Raw genomic sequence first — 19,434 nt, 5'->3', positions numbered from 1 at the left:
AGGAAAACAATTCTATTCCTGTGATTGTTAGAATTTTTTAATATATAACTGATGATATAATTGTTAGATGATTTTACCATTTATTAATTCAATGAAGGAATAATATTCTGTCTTTAATGTAATTACTTATATGAATTAATTAAAGTTGTTTCTCTATATTTGCATTCATGGAATATATTACTCTAGTCTGAAGAAAAGAAAACTTGGATAATAGGATAGATGCTTTAAAATAGTGAGAGGTGTTTTCCTTGTAGAAAATGGATTAGACCTGCTCCTAACTGGCCCCAGAGGGAAGAACCAGGAGCAAAGGATAAAAGTTTCAAGGTAGTATATTAATTTTATGTAAATTTGAAATGGACAACCTTAGGAGGTAATGTATCTTTAAGTGGCTGGTGATAATTATTTTTCGAGATTCAGTTCAAATATAGATTGGGCTAGTTAATCTCTGAGTTTCCTTCCAATTCTGAGTTTATATGTAGCACTATTTTTGTAAAAATAATCCTTAATAAATTTGATTAAATAAATATGTTTACATATTCCATATTTTCATTTTATTTATTATTTCGATGATGATTTGCTTTGGAACAGATATTATGTGCAAATTGTAATTAGGAAAATTTGTTATTAAAAAGTCTTTATACTGTTCATGGCAAACATGAATTTTGCTTTTTTCTAGAAGATTTTTGCAAGGATGTAAATATAACTATACGAGTTTAAAAAGTTAATTTTGCTGGTATATAGAGGAGTTGACTGGATTTGCTTAGAGTTTATCTGATGAACTCTTGGTCTCAGTTCTGCCTATTTAAAATGAGGAACTAAATCTACTCTAAAGTCCTTTCTACCTCTAGTCTATGAGTCAAAGTTTCAAAAACATACTTTCAGCTGATATAAGAAAAAAATTTTTCATATGTATATATATATATATATATATATATTTAATTTTTAAATTTGAAAACAGGCTGTTCATATCCTTTGACCATTTATCAATTGTAGAATGACTTGTAACATTATAAATTTGATGCAATTCTCAGGGGTTGCTAGGTGGTACAGTGGACAGAGCACCGGCCCTGGAGTCAGGAGTACCTGGGTTCAAATCCAGCTTCTGACACTTAATAATTACCTAGCTGTGTGACCTTGGGCAAGCCACTTAACCCCATTGGCCTTGCAAAAACCTAAAAAAAAATAAATTTGATGCAATTCTCCATATATTTTAGAAATGAGACCTTTATCGGAATTCCTAGTTGTGAAAATTGTTTTCAAACTTTCTGTTTTTCTTCTGATATTGGCAGCATTGGTTTTATTAGTTCAAAAATCTTTTACTTTAATATAATCAAAATCATACATTTTGAAATTTATAATGTACTCTATTTCTTGTTTGGTCAAAATTTCTCCCTTTTCCCTAGAGTGGACATATAGCATACTTTTTGATCTGTTCATTATTCTATGGTATCACCATTTATGTCTAAATCCTTTACCCATTTTCACCTTATTTTGACATAGGGTGTGAGATGGTGTATGGCTAGTTTTTGTCACACTATTTTCTAGTTTCTCCAACAATTTTTGTCAAATGATGAATTATTATCCCAGAAACTAATGTCTTTTTGTTTGCCAAGGAGTAGATTACTATAGTTATTTACTGCTGTTTCTTTTGAACCTATCGTAACCCACCAATCCATTACTCTTTTATTCTATTACCAGTACCAGACAGTAACTGCCATTTTATGGTATAGTTTTAGACCTGGTCGAGCTAGGCCACCTTCCCTTATTTTTTTTTTTCATCAGTTCCCTTGATATTCTTGATCTTTTGTTGTGCCAGATAAATTTTCTTACTATTTTTTCCAGCTCAGTAAAATAATTATTTGGTAGTTTAATTGGGATGAAACTGAATAAGTAATTTAACTTGGGTAAAATAGTAATTTTCATTATCTTATCTTGGCCATACATGAGCAATTGACATTTTCCCAGTTGTTTAGATCTGACCTTACTTGTAATAAAAGTACTTTTTTTTTTGTTTGTTTTTGTAAGGCAATGGGGTTAAATGACTTTGCCCAAGGCCAGACAGGTAAATAATTAACTGTCTGAGGCTGCATTTGAACTCAGGTACTCCTGACTCCAGGGCCAGTGCTCTAGCCACTGTACCACCTAGCTGCCCCATGAAAAGTACTTTGTAATTGTGCTCATACAGTTTCTGGGTTAATCTTGGGAGGTAGATTACCAAGTATTTAATGTTGTCTGCAATTTCTTTAAATGGAATTTCTCTTTGTATCTCTTGCACTTGGGCTTTGTTGTTCATAAACAGAAATGTTGATGATTTATGTGGTTTTATTTTATATTCTGCCTCTTTGCTGAATTTTCTAATTGTTTCATTTAGTTTGTTAGATGATTTCTTGGGTACTCTATATCATCACATCATCTGCTTAGAGTGAAAGTTTCGCTTTCTCATTGGCAATTCTGGTTCTTTCAATTTCTTTTTCTTCTCTTATTGATAAAGCTAACATTTGTAATACCATATTGAATAGTAATAGTGATAATGGTTATTCCTTTTTCACTCCTGATCTCATTTGAAATGCTCATGTTTATCCCAATTACATAAAAATATTTGTTGATGGTTTTGGATAGGTGTTGCTTATTACTTTTAAGAAAAATTCCATTTATTCCTATACTCTCTAGGAATAGGAATAGGAATAGGAATAGGAATGGATGTTATATTTTGTCAAAGGTTTTATCCAGCATCTGCTGAGATTATAATATAATTTCTGTGTGTTTTGTTATTGATATGTTCAATTATGCTGACTTCCTAATTTTGAATGTTTTCTTGCCTACTTGGTATAAATCCTATCTGATCATGTTGTATTATTATCCTAGTAATAACTTGCTGTAATGTTTTATTTTGAGTCATTTACTCAGTTTATTTATTTATTATTACTAGCCTAAATAGTAAATGGATTATACTTTGAATTTCGCATCTTCATTTGCCTTAATTTCTATAAGAATTAAGAGATGGAATATAATGTATTAGCAAATAGGCCAGTATAGATAGATCAACAACTTGAAAGATAGGGAGAGAACAGGTGGTGAAGGGCTTAAAATGCCAAATAGAAATATTTTATTCTGGAGATAATATGGGGATGGGGTAGGGTAGGCCTATGTGTAGGAGAGGGTTGTGATATTATTAGCAGCACAAATAAGGAGAGAAATTTTGCCAGGTAAGTAGAAGATGATTTGGAATGGGAAGATTTTTGAGATAGGGAGGCGAATTAGAAGGATATTGCAATGGTCTAGATGAAAGGTAATGAAGGAAGTGTTTTTTGCTTTATTTTTTTTATTTTGTTTTATTATGTTTCACAGATATATTTTTTACAAATTCTAGGTTGATGGCAACCCTGTGTTGATCAAATCTATGGTCACCATATTTGCATCAGCATGTTTTTGTGCCACATTTTGATAATTCTTACAATATTACAAACGTTCTCATTATTATCTGTAATGGCCTGTAATCCATAAAGACCAGATTGTATCTGGTCACTGATTATAGTTGATACTGTTGTAATTGTTTTGGGGTGCCATACCTACTGACACTGTAGGTGGAATTGTGAACTGATCTAACTATCTGTTGGGAATTATGCCGAAAGGGTTATCAAAATGTGCATACCCATGGATCCAGCAATACCATTACAATATCTGTATTCAACAGAGATCATGAAAAAAGGGAAAGGACCTACTTGTACAAAAAATATTTGTAGCAGCTATCTGGTGGGGGCAAAGAATTTGAAATTAAGAGAATGCCCATCAAAGAGAATGACTAAAGAAATTGCGCTATATGAGTGTAATAGAATACTCTTGTGCCCAGAACAAATGAAGAGCAGGAAGATTTCAGAAAAACCTGGAAAGACTATGTGAACTGATACTATTGTTCATAGTAACAACAACAACATCATGTAGTAATTAGTTCTGATTGACTTGGGTCTTCTCAGTATTATGATAATTCAAGGTATTTCTGTGATGGCAAAGAATTGGAAATTGCTGGAATGTACATCAATAGGGAGATGGCTGAACAAATTGTGGGGGAATATGGAAAATGCTATCCATATCTATAGAAATAATTGTTGGAGTTTGAATGCAAAACAAAGCATAATATTTTCACTGTTTTTAAATTTTTATTTTTTTTTGCAATATTCAACTATTTTAGCAAACTTATTTCTTCCACAATAGAATTAAGATGAATTATATTTTATGTGATCAAAGATATAACAAATACAATTTCTTACTGTCTTAGAGGAAAGAAGAATATTTGAAACATAAAATTTTATAAAAAATGAATCTTCAAAATTATGTAAAATTGGAAAAAATAACATGCTACTAAAATATAAAAAGAACTCACACCCATATACGATAGTGAATTAAATGTTTTATATTCTGACTTCTCCGCTGACCTGCTGTTCTCCCTCTACCTTCCTCTTCTCTGGCCTTACTATGACCTAAGACACAACCTTGAAATTAAGTTGTTAATTCCCCTACAAGACCATATAAGTACATTTGTTCATGGGAAAGGAAAAAAAATGAATGCAGCAAAATTCATAGTTGTCTCATTTTAAGAAAGTGCCACAGTCACACCAAACTGCCATAGTCACACCAACTTTCAGCAGCCACCACCCTGATAATCAGCAATCATCAAAATTGAGACAAATCTTACATCAGCAAAAGATCATGAATTATTGAAGTCTCAAATGATGATTAGCATTGAATATAATTTTAAATAAATCTTAATGGTTAGCAATAATATACTTGATTAAGTTCTATACATTTAAATTGTATGCACTATTAAAAATGTAATAGACTACAATATAATGTAAACAATTTTTATATGCATTGGGAAATAAAAATTAATATGATTCTATTTATTGTGATATTTGCTTTATTGCAATGGTCTGGAACTGAACCTGTAATCTCTGACTTATGCTTATTTATAATGGTATTAGTTATTTGGGTTTCAATAAGGGAATGTATTTGGGAAATGTTGAGGTAAAAAAACACAAGCTTTAACAAAATATTGGATATAGTATTTAGAATGCCACAGGAATTGGGAACTTGGGTGACAGAGAAGATGATTCTCCTTTTGCAGTTGAAAAGAAGGGAAGATATTTTTGTGAAAGATAATGAATTCTGTTTTGGACTTGTTGAATTTATTTTATTTTTGTAATTACATGCAAAGATAGTTTTCAACATTCATCTCATTGTAAACTTTTGAGTTCCACATTTTTCTTCCTCTCTTTCATCCATCCCCCCTCTCCATGAAAACAAATAATCTGATGTAGGCAATACATGTACATTGAGTATGTTGATTTTAAGAAATCTTTAGGACACCCAATATGAGTTGTTCAAAAAGCAAGTGGTAATGGTAGATTGGAAGAAAAGAGGTTAGAAATCGATACATAAATCTGGTAATCATCTGCAGATGACTATTTTGAACCAATGTGACCTTCTGAGCCCTGAAATGGAGTTAGTATAAAAAAGAAAAGAGAAGATTACTTCCTAGGGTAGAACCTTGGAGATATTGAAGTAAAAAAAAAGAAAAAAATTGATTATAGTACCCTAAGAGTTGTTCTAGACAGCTTGAAAGAAGCCGTGAGACAATTTGCTTGCTAATGACTTTCAGATGGAAGCACACGTAAAGACCTGTTAAGCGTTCTACAGCTTTGGTGGTAAGCAACCTTTCCCTAGCACCTTCTTCAGAGCTCCTAACACATCTTTATTTCTCAAACTATAAATTAGGGGGTTCAGGGATGGAGTAATAATAGTATAGAATAGAGAGGATATTGTCCTGCTGAGGGCTGTGGTAAGCACTGGTCAGGACATACATGAACACAGCAGCTCCATAGTAGAGCCCAACCACTGTCAGGTGAGAAGAGCAGGTAAGGAGAGCTTTCTGTCTTCCCTGTGTAGAAGGCATGTGGAATACAGCAGTTAAAACATGTGTATAGGAGGTAAGGATAGCAGAAAGGGGAATGAAGAGGAATGTCACATCCATTGTGTATACCATGAACTGGTATTTGGTGGTGTCAGCACATGCCAGCTTCAGCAATGGAGGGATTTCACAGAGTAAGTAGTTTATCTCCTGGGCTCTGTAGAAAGGAAAGTGCACAGTGTATGTGGAATGGACACGGGAATTAAAGGAAGCTATGAGACAGGATATGGCCACCATGGACCAATAAACTTTTGGTCTCATGAAGATCATATAGTTCAGGGGTTGTTGAATAGCCACATAGCAGTCATATGCCATGAAAGCCAGCAGGATGTCCTCAGCACCTCCAAGTGTCATTATCAGAAACATCTGAAATCCACATCCTATAAAAGAGATGGTGCTCTGTCCACGAAAGTAATCCACTAGTGTTCTGGGGGAAATGATAGTTGTAAACAGCAGATCCATAAGAGAGAGCTGGCTGAGCAAGAAGTACATAGGCACATGGAGCCGCTTGTCCATTGCAATCAACAGGAGCAGGAGGCCATTGCTGATCAGGGCCACCAGGTAGAGGAATGTGATTGTGGTACAAACCAATCCAGGGTACTTACTATTCTGGAGAATTCCAATGAGGATGAAATAATTTCCTAAGGTGGTGTTCCAGAGCTCCATTGCTCAGACTTTTATCCTAGATTGAAACAAAAGTGAATACACAGGACTGACAAATCCAGGAAAATGGATCTTACCACTAAAAGTCAATAGGTAATAAATAAATGGGGTGAGATATTTCTCTTTGGTCAACTGGACTCTTGCCAACAATTATTGAGCTTACTATCTGAAAAGCTTTTCTAACAACTAACATGGATGTTAACATGAAATTGAACCAGTAAAGTGTGATAAATTGCTTTAAAATATGTACATAAATATAAACGCCTAAGCAGAACTGTTTAAGAGTACAAGTACATCTACAATTATTAAATTATCTGGCATAATGTAATGCTATGATTCTTTTTTAAGATTTTCCTCATAACTTTATTTTTTCCTGGATTTTTAAATTATTGCTTGCATTTTTAAGTTTTATTGTTTTGTGATGAAAGAGAATAGATTTATGGAGAGCCAACCCCAATGTGCAAATTTCTTTTGACTAATGTACAACAAATGTAGCTATATCAAATGAAGAAGTGAGGATTTCAGGGGTCAGGACAAATTTTCTTTTGGATTCATCTACATATCCCATACTTCATGACAATGAGTTGGGCAGCTGTCCTATGGATAGAAGCAGTGTTGAAAGAAAAAATATTTTTGATTCTCTGGAAACAAAAGAAACCAATGGACCTACAATTCATGTACAAATTTCAAGGCTGAGTGGCTATTAATGATACCTGTGGCTAAGTGAACTGCTACTGTGTGCAGAATTAAGACATATAATTATTATAAGAGAAATACAAGGAATTATCTGTATCTAATTAAATAATTTACTTTCTGCTAATGAATCAGTTTCTCTTTCATTCTGCTTGCATAAAATACTGGAAGGAATATATTAATTACAAATAAAAGATAGGAAGGTTGCATTATTCTACTGATCGAAAAGAAAGGCTCACATGATAAATTATTACTCAGAATACTTCCCCTATTCTAACAATCACTCAGATCATGTATGGGAAGTAGATAATTTCCAACAACATTTAGTCTCTACCCAAGAAACTCAATCCCCAAAGTTTAAAGGACCAGGATAGCTTAATTTTGCAGTGATTTTCTGGGAGTATGGTATGTTTGTATTCCTACCATTATAAAATAGCAAGTATATATGCACAATTTATAGGCTGAATTCCATTCTGAAAGATAAGATCAAAGTGATAGGGGAATGTATCTCCACTTTCAATTTTTCATCATAAGAAAGTGTTCTTTGAAAAAATAATAGTGAACTTATAATCAAAAAGATTGCGAGTCATATCTTATGCTTTTCATTATAGAGGTGATGAACTGTAGATAAAAAATCAGTTATATATTTAGAGACAAAAGCATGCTCTTATTTCTTTTTTTTATAATGTATTATTTTTTAACCAAGGAAATTCTGTTGTGGGAAATGGAATCATTGAGAAGTGATAAAAGGGGAAAAAAGAGCATAACTCAAGGAAAGAAAGAAAAATCTAAGGGATGAAAAATAATTTCTAGTATGTACTAAGAGACATGAGATTAGAATAACATTCCATAGAGTCACTTAACATTTGGAGTTAAGTAATATAGACTTTAAAACAATAAAAGGAGAGAACAGGAAGAAAGGTGTCTTCATAGATATACTAATCTGATTACCATAAAATGATACTAAATCTAGGGCAGCTAGGTGGTTCAGTGGATAGAGCACTGGCCTTGAAGTCAGGAAGACCTGTGTTCAAATTAAGTGTCTGACATAATAATTACCTAGCTGTGTAATCTTGGGCAAATCACTTAACCCCATTGACTTGTTGAAAAAAACAAACCAATAATGATACTAAAATCCAAAATTCTAATGAATGTAAAAGAAAGGAGTACTTTGAAGGAGAAACATAATAAAATAAGGAATCCAGTAATAAAATAAAGGACCTAGGATGTCTACATATACTAAGCAGAAAGAAGGGCAAAATAGATCCTAAATCATAAAGTAAATTTGACTTTATTGGTTTAATTGGGTTAGGTGAGATCAAATATTTATGCTAAGATTATGCTTCTGGAAACATTCACCATATTCACAAGAAACAAAGAGTTAAAAGAGTCAAGGAAATAGCATTGCTTATTAAGAAGAAATATCCAAATTAAGATATGAAGTTTTATGGGAACTAGAAAGAGAGATTGTGGTATAGAACACCTGTGTGAGGATCATTGGAAGGAGAATCAGACTTGACGTTGTCCTGGGGGTTTAAGTCAAAGAAATTAGATAGAAGAAATAAGTTAAACAAAAATTTTGGAAATTAGATCAGAAATATGGCCTTGCGGTATAATCTTAGAGTTATAGGGAACTTACAATATCTGGATGGAGATTTCTGCAAAAATTTTAACAGTTGAGAAATTTATGCTTTGGTTAAATTGAATTTTTTTCTCTAAATGGTAGAAGAATCAATAAGGAACTGACATTGATCAACTTTGCTGGATCTAATTTTGACAAATGATGAGGAAGAGATTATTGAAGTAGAAAGGATGGGAATTTTAGGGATGAATGAGTAAAATATCAGGAGATTTGTGATGCACTAGCGAAGAAATACCATGAATTCAGTTAATTGTACCATAAACTTCAGGAGAGGAGAAAGGATAGTTAAAGTTTAATAAAAATAAATTAATTTTAAGCAGTGAGTTGATGCAATTGATAGACTTTTCTAGAAAATCTTAGTTGAAATCTTAAAACAGAATCATAATTTTGGACACCAGGATGCATCACAATTCTCTTAGCCTCAGTTTCCCCCTCTATAAAATATTAATAATAAAAGTGTCTTCTTCACAGAATTGATGAGAGTATCCAATAAGATTATATATATATATATATATATATAATTATATGTATATATATATATATTCTTAAAGTATTTATATAAATGGTTATTAATATTACTATTACTTCAAGGACTATTGTCATTAATAGGATGGTAACATTACCAAGATCATGTACATGGTAATCTTTTTGTGTTGTCAAATTAGGAAGAAGTATATCATGTGAAATGAGGGAGGTGAGGGGTGCTTGAGAGAGTATCAATATATGTCAACATCCCCTAGTATGAGGGCAGGATTTGAGAAGAATAGCAAGATTAAAAATCAGGCACTGAAATCATTCTGGAAAAAAAGGGAAGTGTCTTGGAGATCATTTACCAATGAATACCAGAATTTTAATTGGGTGAGAGATATCTCTTGAGTGAATCTCTAAGGAAGAAAAATTACTGAGTCAGGGAAGTAGAAGAAATGTCTTAAAGTGGTAAGAAGGAGCAAGCAGTACTTCCCCACCTTTGTCAGTGAGGTGAGTCAATGAATGAAAGAAACTAAAGTTAGTATTGGAAATGGAGAACAGGGAATCTGCATTATTAGAAAGGAGATGGATTTCATTCAGTACTGTAAGGTAGAAATATTGGGCAAGAAATAGATTAAAGAAAAAAGTTAATTTGTTCCCTGTGAAACAGGATTCCAGAGGAGATAGTGGAAGAGTTTGGTAACTTCAGAGTGGAAAATTGGGAAGATTGGGTTATGGGTAGTGGGAATAGAGGATTAGGTAATGGATTACCAAGAACAACTTTGAATAATTATTGAGGTGGTGATGGTTCAGAATAGGATGGGGAATGTGTGAATTATACAGGAATGAATGTGAGTTGATTGTGGAGACCAGGCTGGAGAAATAATGAAATGTTCATTTTCTTTTCAGAATGGTGGAGATTGGTATACAATGCAATTATGAAATGATCATAAAGATGATAATGTATGTTTTGATTTAATATATCTAGAATAAGGAAAATTAACATAAAAGAAGGAAATGAAAGAGAGTGAAATGGAGTTCATTCTATCTACAATGGTTTATTAGGTGTCATTGAGTATAGAGCCCTGTACTTTGAAGGAAGGAAGGCCAGAATCTGAATTGTCTCTCAGATTTATTAGTTTCCATGTAACCTTGGGAAAGTCATTTAACTTTCCTCTGTCTGTTTCCTCATCTATTTCCATTTTCATTTGTGTCCAACTCTTTGTGATTCATTTTGGGGTTATCTGGGCAGAGACACTAGGGTGGTGTGCAATTTCCTTCTCCAACTCTGTTTCCAGAGAAAGAAACTGAGGCAAGCATGCTTGAGTGATTTGCCCAAGGTGACAGTAAGTGACTTAGGTCACACTTGAACTCAAGTCTTCCTGACTCTAGATCTGGCACTTTATCCACTGTGCCATCTAGTGGGAACCTATTTAATATCTGTGTGAGCTAGAGTGAGTTATTAAACATCTATGCTTTGGTGTTTCTTCATCATTAAAAAGAGGATTTTGAATAATTGAGCTCTAAATCTACACAAAGATTAAAGAATGGATTTATTCTTAGACCTCACATACATTTACAAACCACATTTAAAAAGGAGAATAAGAATATATATATATATATATATATATATATATATATATATATATGAAACAGGAATTTATATAGTGGAAAATCACATTTATATTTTTTTCCATCTCCTATCCTTTCCCACTGTGTCATGGAAATGATAATTATCAGGAGGAGAGAGTTCAAAAGAAAAAAATCTGGAAACAGAAATATCCTTAGAACGTGTCTCTGATTTTCTCTTTGGAGAAGAAGTTTGGAAGAGGGGATGATTGGGAAAATAGCTTTTCAGACACTGGAGTATAATGAATGGATTATGGTGTTGTAGATAGAGCACAAGATTAACTGCCAGAAGTTTTCTGGGGGACTTCAGAAGTCATCAGAGACTCTTGGATTTAGATTCCATCTGAGGTAGAAAGCCACTAATATCTATAGTGTAAATCCTACACATACACATAAAAAACAAAAACAAAGCTTTGAAAAAGTGACAACCTCAAATACAAATAGAAGTTGAAGTAGAAGCCTGAGTCCTCTTGGGATATTACTCAGTTTGTGGTAACATTTAGCAGAGGGTTTGAGAAAATTAAAATTAAATCCTTTCCCTTTAACTCTTCTCCTTATCTTTTTTTTTTCTGGCCATATTTTAATAGTTTAAAAGTCCAAATTATACATACCCATTGAACAAAGGCAAAATGCTCTGTTCAGAGAAATTATGACTACAAGATATTGAATATCTAATGTAAATTGTGATATATAAGGAGAAAATCTATTAGCGATTCTTTTGACTATGAGTTTAAACCAGAAACTGTCTTGGGAACTTGTAGCGTCTATAGTATTTCTCTGGTCATAGGGCTCCTTGTAGGAACTGACTTGGAGAAATGGGTTTACAAAATTAAAACTTATTGAATATTCCAGTTTAGTTATACTGGGAGGATGGAGGGTGAGAGGTTAATGTATGTAAGAATAAGAATAAGAATTAGAATCTGAATTCTGTCTCTCAGATTAATTAGTTTAAAGTACATTCCAAGGGGTTGGTTAAAGCAGAAAACACTGTTGTAGAAGTCAGAAACTAAGGCACTATAAAGAGATAAGGGTTCTAGCATCAACTTTGAATGTAACTCCCTGGGTGATTCACAACCAATTGATGCTTCTCACTGGTCCTCTTTTTCTCCTCATCAATAGGGCTATGCTTCATCAGGAAAATTAGTGGGCAAAGGAGAAAAGTTATATATACAAGTGGCAGTGTTGACTTCATTATGAGCATCCTATGTGATCATTCTTTCTTTAACTGAAAAAAGAGAATTTTAGAAACTGTTTCCTTTCAACCCTGTCCCTTGCCCATTTTTTCTAAAGTTGATTCAGATTCTGTATTTCTCTTCTTTGATACAGAAAACAAAATTCCTCACTTATATATATATCACTGAGAAAGTGTGTCAGTCCCCAACTCCATTGACTCCTCTATGGTTAGGCTGAAAGTCTAAAAGAATCAATTGTAAACCTGTGTGTGTGTGTGTGGGGGGGGATTTTATATTGTCTACCAGGGATGGGATTCCTTTGATGAGATGATTAGGAGTGCATCTACTTTTTGGTAATGTTTGGCTTCTTTTTAATTTAATTGGGCAGGTAAGTTCATAGTTCAGGAAATACTAAGATAGCATGTACCTATACACTGCCTTTCTCTTTCTTTCATGCGTGAGATCAAGAAAAAGCTGCTTATCAAAAAGATGTTTATCTTACCTTATTCTCTCTGAACCAGCCTCTCTTGATCAGCAATGGGAAGAAAACAGAAGTCTATAGTTTAAGGAGCTGAGAATTTGCCAAAGTTTGAGAGAAAAGTGACATTTAGAGAGGAGAACAGGGGAAGAACTGAAAAAAAGAGTGCTAAAGATTGATCTTTCAACATTCAGATTTTATTGTCTTCTAGGAAGAGTGAAACGAGTAAAGCCAAATTCCTGGGGAGTCAACTCTATTATCCCATCAGATGCTTCCTCTCCAGATTGGATCTGTACCTCAGCTTAGTTTAGATGGTATTCTTTGATTATCTGAGATGGCATCATCTTGGAGCTGCTTTTACAGGGTCACAGACTGTAATGAGTCTCAGAGAGGACATTACTTGACCTGATTTCCCTGACTCCTTTAACTGCCAAGGAAGGGAGAAAGTCTGGTGTCCTAAGTGTTCTTCCTAAACATTATACTCTAGGCTCTTCTCCAAATATGTATTATAAAATTGAGTGGTGTTTATTTGAAAATATTTTCTCTCTCCTTAAATTTTCATTCTTTGTCTCCCTTACAGATTGTTCACTGTCTGACTTGCCTTCTATCTCCTTTTGCTTCTATTTCTGCACATGGATATTTTTCTGCTCATTTCTTAATATATAAAACCTTAATGGGATGGGAAACCTAGAAAATGGATAGAGTATTAGTTTTACAGTCAGGAAAAATTTGGATTCTGGGCTCTTCCTGGCACATATTGATCAACCCTAAGCAAGTCATGCAATCTCTTAGTGTCACTGGTTCCTCTCCAACACAAGAAATTGTGATATGCAAACTGATCTGCATCAATAGATTAGTTTTTTATTATTAATTTATTTTACTAGTAAATTTAATACATGTTCCCCACAACCACAAATATCCCCCCCATCTCTTTTTTTTTTAGGTTTTTGCAAGGCTGTGGAGTTAAGTGGCTTGCCTAAGGCCACACAGCTGGGTAAATATTAAGTGTCTGAGGCCACATTTGAACTCAGGTACTCCTGACTCCAGGGCCAGTGCTCTATCCACTGTACTACTTAGCTACCCCCAAAATCTCCTCTCTTAAAACACATAATGTTGTCATAAATATTCTAGTTTTCTTGATTTTTATAATATCTATGATGTGCATGTATGTATATGCTTACATGCTGTTGATGTTCAGGTATAACATATAATTTTGAAGAGACTGCAAAATCTTTAATTTAGAAGTGAAATGTTTATTATGCTTGAAACAATTAAAACATTTTGGGGGATGTTCCTTGTTTCCTTTTGTCTTCTTTTGTTTAATTCTCATTTTAAAGCAAAAAAAAATGGAAAATGTGGAGATTGTAATAGTCTCAATAGATTAATGTAAACAGAATTAATGGAAAGTAATTTAAAGTTACAAGGTTTTGCCTGACTATTAGACAGGAAGTGAGTACTGTTGAGAGAAAAGTTAGGATGACATTGCTACCTTCTACATGGTGAGACTGTTCCTTTCTTAATTTATGATCTTGAAGCTGAGGAATACTTGATATTGCTCCTCTGAAAATGGCCTAAATGATATAGAAAGATTTTTAAAAATAACAATGTGTTTAAACTTTAAAATTTGCATTGAACAAGGTTTTTCTACAGCAAACTGAAATGCAGTAAAATCCAGTGAAATCCAATTAGAACTGATCAAAACTGATTCACACCAATCAAAATTGGTTTAGACCTGTTAAAATTGGTTAAACCATGGAAAACTCATTTAACCAGATAAACTGAAGACAAGTTAAACAAAAATTAGTCTAAACCAGCTGCAATTGGACTGGTCAAATTAGTTTAAGCTAGTCAAAACCAGTTTAGACTAGTTCAAATCAGTCAAAACCAGTTGAAATGATTTGAACACTTTAGACCAATCAAAACAGGGATGCACTTGATTAAATTAACTGGATGAAAAGAAAGGCAATGGGGTTTGTATAAAGAAACCAGTTACAAACCCAAGTTTGGAAGGACTGGCCCATGCAGGAGGAAAAATCACTTCTAAGTCATTCACCTGGGAATCACTTGTGGTTTAAAAGAGAAGCTTCTACCTACTTTCACCACCTGTGTTCAGGGGAAAATTTCAAAAGGGCATAAAATTTAAATTTCTCATTGGCAGCCCAGTGGTGGTATCTGGACATCAGTTACTGTCCACATTAGGAGGTGAGGACAAACCAGACACAATAAGGAAAGGCAACTTTAGGACATTGTGAAGAACTCAGGTTACAGCAAGCATAAAGGAAACTTCATGAAAAGTCCCATGAGAGGAAAAACTTAACCTGGAACTGTGAAAAATCCTTTTGCCTCATTTATGCTCTGTATTTGTTCCTATTTCCCTGGATTATGTACTCTTGAAAAAATGGGTTCCTAAAATTATTGAAGGGTTTTTAGACCAACTATTTTTATAATGTCACTTGAGCAATTTTGCTATAAAAGTTAAGTAAGTTTAGCTGGCTAATTGATATAAACTGATAATAGTAGGGAAGCTACACATGTGGGCTCTCCTGAGATATAGTATTAGAGGAAATACCCAGCCTTTTAGAAAATTAAGATGTTTAGTGATTATCTAGTATGAGATATCTGAAAGACAGTGGAATTTTAACTGATACTTGATGGAATCCACTGGGAAAAAAGCAAAGATGAAAAGGGAGAGAGTTCTTGGCATAGGGAATGTGAAGGGGAAATGTCTTGAGTTGGGAGATGGAATATTTGTTTGAGGAACAGCAAAAAGGCTAGTCTCACTGTATTGCAAAGTATGTGGAAGGGAGTAAAGAATAAGAAGCATAAAAAGGTAGGTTAAAATGAAGAAAAAGAGATTTAAAAGACAAATGGGAGATTTTTATATTTGAAATTTAAGGCAATAGGGAACCACTGGAGTTTACTGGAGTTGGGGGTTGGGGGAAAGGTCACATAATCAGAAGTCCATGTGCCTGCTAGGGACCAAATCTAGAATGGAAAAAATAAACCAATGAATTCAGAACATGGATTTCAAAATTATCCAAGACAATTTCAGTGTCATAGAAACAGATAGGAGAATTCAAGGACCAAGAGATAGTGTTAGTTCTCAAGACTAAGAACAAAATACTTTTCATTTGCAGATACTAATGTTTAGATACTGAGGGTCCTTTCCCTATAAGATTCTTCAGGGCCCCTAGCACATCCTTGTTCCTCAGACTGTAGATAAGGGGATTCAGGGCTGGAGTGATAATGGTATAGGACACAGAAAGAATATTGTCCTGCCAAGAATTATGGTAGGCACTGGGTAGGACATACATAAATGTGGCAGCTCCATAGTAAAGCCCAACCACTGTTAGGTGGGAGGAGCAGGTAAGGAGAGCTTTCTGTCTTCCCTGTGCTGAAGGCATATTGAACACAGCAGTCAAGACTAAAGTATAGGAAGCAAGAATAACTGAGAGGGGGACCAGAAGGAAGGTCACTCCCATTGTGTATACCATGAGCTCATATTGGGAAGTGTCAGCACATGCAAGCTTTAGTAATGGAAGGATTTCACAGAAAAGGTGGTGAATTTCTTGGTTTCTACAAAAGGGGAAATGCATAGTATAGATGGTATATACAAGGGCATTCAAAAATGCCAAAAGCCAGGATATTGCCACCATGGACCAACAAACTGATGGTCTCATTAAAACCATGTAGTTCAAAGGGTGATGAATGGCCACATACCGGTCGTATGCCATGAAAGCCAACAGAATATCTTCTGCCCCACCTACAATCAGTTCAAGGAACATCTGGATCCCGCAGCCCGTAAAAGAGATGGTGTTTTGTCCACTGAGATAATCTACCAATGTCTTGGGAGCAATGATAGTTGTGAAGAGCAGGTCCATAAGTGAAAGCTGGCTAAGCAAGTAATACATGGGCACATGCAGTCTATTGTCTGTAACAATCAATAAGAGCAGAAGACCATTATTAGCAACAGCCATCAGGAACAGGAATGTGATGGTAGCACAGAGGAGCTCAGGGTACCTGGTCTCCTGGAGAATTCCAACAAGGTAGAAATTGTTTATCAAGGTAATATTGGAGCGTTCCATCACACAGATTTCTCAATTTTCTGTAAGCAGACAAATCCTCAGTAAATATGTATATAAATGACTAAGGAGTTTTTTTAAGTTTTGGATAACAGAGCACTTTGAAAGTTTCTTATTTAAAGGTCAATAAATTGATTAAACTCCCTACTGTACCCAGGCAACAATCTCAGAGATAGCATTAAGATAGCCTTCTGATTATTTTGCTTCCACTGTTAATGGAGTTGGTGTCTGATAAATATACGGATTGTCTCATAATGGATAAGTATAAAATAATAAAATCACCCCCCAATTAATCAGCAAATTAGAATTATGAATATTAGACCTGAGACTGATAAAATAGAATATAATAAAAATAGTGAATTGATAAACAAAGCTAAGTTTTTATAATTGACAAAATGATAAACAATGTTAATATGAAAAAAAGAGAAGAAAACCAAATCTAAAATGATGATTTAATATGCAACTAATGAAGATGAAATCAAAGCAATTATTAAGAATTATTTTGTCCAATTACATGCAATAAATTTAATCCTTTAAGTGAAATGGAAGAATATTGCAAAAATTAAAACTACCTAGATTAACAGAAGAGGAAATAGATTATTTGAATAAACCTATTTTAGAAAAAAAAATGAACAGGTCATAAATGAGCTTCCTAAGGAAAAACATCAGGATAGGATAGAGTTACCAATGAACTTTATCCTCTCCTGACTTTTAAAGATCAATTAATTCCAATATTAGATAAATTGCTTGGCACAATAGGAAAGGAAAGAGTTCTACCAAATTCCTTTAATAAAATATGTTTAGTACTGATACCTAAACCAAAAAGAAGAAAATCAAAGAAAAATTATAGCCCAATTTCAGTAATTAATATGGATACAAAAATCCCAAATGTAATATTAAGTAGAATTCCACAACAATAAATCATAAAGATTAAAATTGTGAGAATGGGATTTATGCCAGGTGTGTAGGCATGGCTTAACATAATGAAAAATATTAACATGATTACTTTAATAACAAATGTAATAAAAATCCTGTAATTATATAGGATTTTGACAAAATATGACACTCCTATTAAAAAACAAAGTATTGTTGTATAAGAAATCATGAAGGGTGAGACTTCGGAATAACCTGGAAAGACTTGCATGAACTGATGCTGAGTGAACTGAGCAGAACCAGAAGAATATTATATACATTAACGGCAATATTAAATGATGATTAATTATAATGGACTTGTTCATTTTAACAGTGTAATAATCAGACAATTCTAAAAGACTTGTGATAGAAAATATCATTCACATCCAGAGAAGGAACTGTGAAATTTAAATGTAGACCAAAGCTTGCTCTCTTCAATTTTGAAAAGTTGTTATATGTATTATGTCTTCTTTTCCTCTCTAACTTTTTTTTCAGTTTGGATTTGTATCTTCTTTCCTAGCATGATTAATAGGAATCTTTGTTTTGCATGGTTATACATTTATAAGCTATGTTAGATTCCTTTTGGTCTGGGGAAGGGGGGAGTGGAAGGAAAGAGAGAGAGATAAAGTAAAATTCAAAACCTTGCAAAAAATGATTGTTCAAAACTGCCATTTCATATAGTCAGCAAAATAAATAAAACTTTTAATAATAAAAAACAATTGAAGGCATAGGCACAAAGGAATTTTTTCCTTAAAATGACAAGGAGCTTCTACCTAAATCCAGAAAACTTGGAGAACGCGCACACCCACACACACACCCACACACACACACACACACACACACACACACACACACACAGACATATATTTTCTCAGCTCAAATATCTCATATTTAAGTATATAAAAAACTTTATTTAGAAGTTACATAGGGCTGCAGTCTTCTCTGACCATGGCCCAGCCAAGGCTGCTTGGCTGTTCTTTAATCTCTGACTCTCTCTCTCTCTCTCTCTCTCTCTCTCTCTCTCTCTCTCTCTCACTAGCCCTTCCTATGTGTAGTAACCTTTTAAATAAATTTTTCTTTTATTTCGAAAAAAAGTTACATAGTAGAAAACTAGACATTCTGTAATTGAACAGTAAATAAAGAATATGACAGACAGCTTTATGAAGAAAGAATCAAAGATATATATATATATATATGCATCTATATATTTATACACATATATACTATACACATATATAATCAAAGGACAAAATGCTCTACAATATTATTGATTAGAGAAATCCAAATTAAAACAACTTTGAGATATCTCTCATATCTATCACATTGGCTAAAATGATAGAAGTAGAAAGTGACATGTTCAAGGACATGTAGAATAGTTGGTAGAACTTTGAACTAATATTGTAATGAACCAATGAACTAACTGTGAACTAATCTAAACACTTTGGAAAACAATCTGGAATTATGCCCCAAACTTGTAAAAGTGTACATAGCCTTTGACCACGAAATACCTCTATTATATCTATTTTCCAAGATAATCAGGGGAAAAGGAGAAGAACTTGTATGCTCTCTATATAGCAGCTCCCTTGTCATGGTAAAGAAATAGAATTTGTGGGCATGCACATCAACTGGATTAAACACATTGTAGTATATGATTGCAATGCTATTATAATGATTAGCAGGTTTATTTTACAAAAACATGCATGAAATGAGTAGAGACCCTTTTATACCAA

At 33.6% G+C, this 19,434-nt stretch overlaps 2 protein-coding genes across 2 annotated transcripts; both read right to left on the bottom strand.

Annotated features, from left to right (window-relative positions):
* Window positions 1-5,761: 5,761 nt before the first annotated feature.
* Window positions 5,762-6,631, bottom strand: LOC141515415 (olfactory receptor 2AG1-like). Its single transcript, XM_074226960.1, has one exon. The coding sequence runs from the start codon at window positions 6,629-6,631 to the stop codon at window positions 5,762-5,764; it is 870 nt and encodes a 289-aa protein (XP_074083061.1).
* A 9,219-nt stretch (window positions 6,632-15,850) lies between these two features.
* On the bottom strand, window positions 15,851-16,795 carry LOC141487642 (olfactory receptor 2AG1-like). Its single transcript, XM_074187112.1, has one exon. The coding sequence runs from the start codon at window positions 16,793-16,795 to the stop codon at window positions 15,851-15,853; it is 945 nt and encodes a 314-aa protein (XP_074043213.1).
* Between the last annotated feature and the right edge of the window lie 2,639 nt (window positions 16,796-19,434).

The sequence above is a fragment of the Macrotis lagotis genome, chromosome 1, assembly GCF_037893015.1.
Source record: "Macrotis lagotis isolate mMagLag1 chromosome 1, bilby.v1.9.chrom.fasta, whole genome shotgun sequence".
Lineage (NCBI taxonomy): Eukaryota > Metazoa > Chordata > Mammalia > Peramelemorphia > Peramelidae > Macrotis > Macrotis lagotis.
Note: the sequence above shows the minus strand (reverse complement) of the source record. Positions and strands in the feature narration are given on the sequence as shown.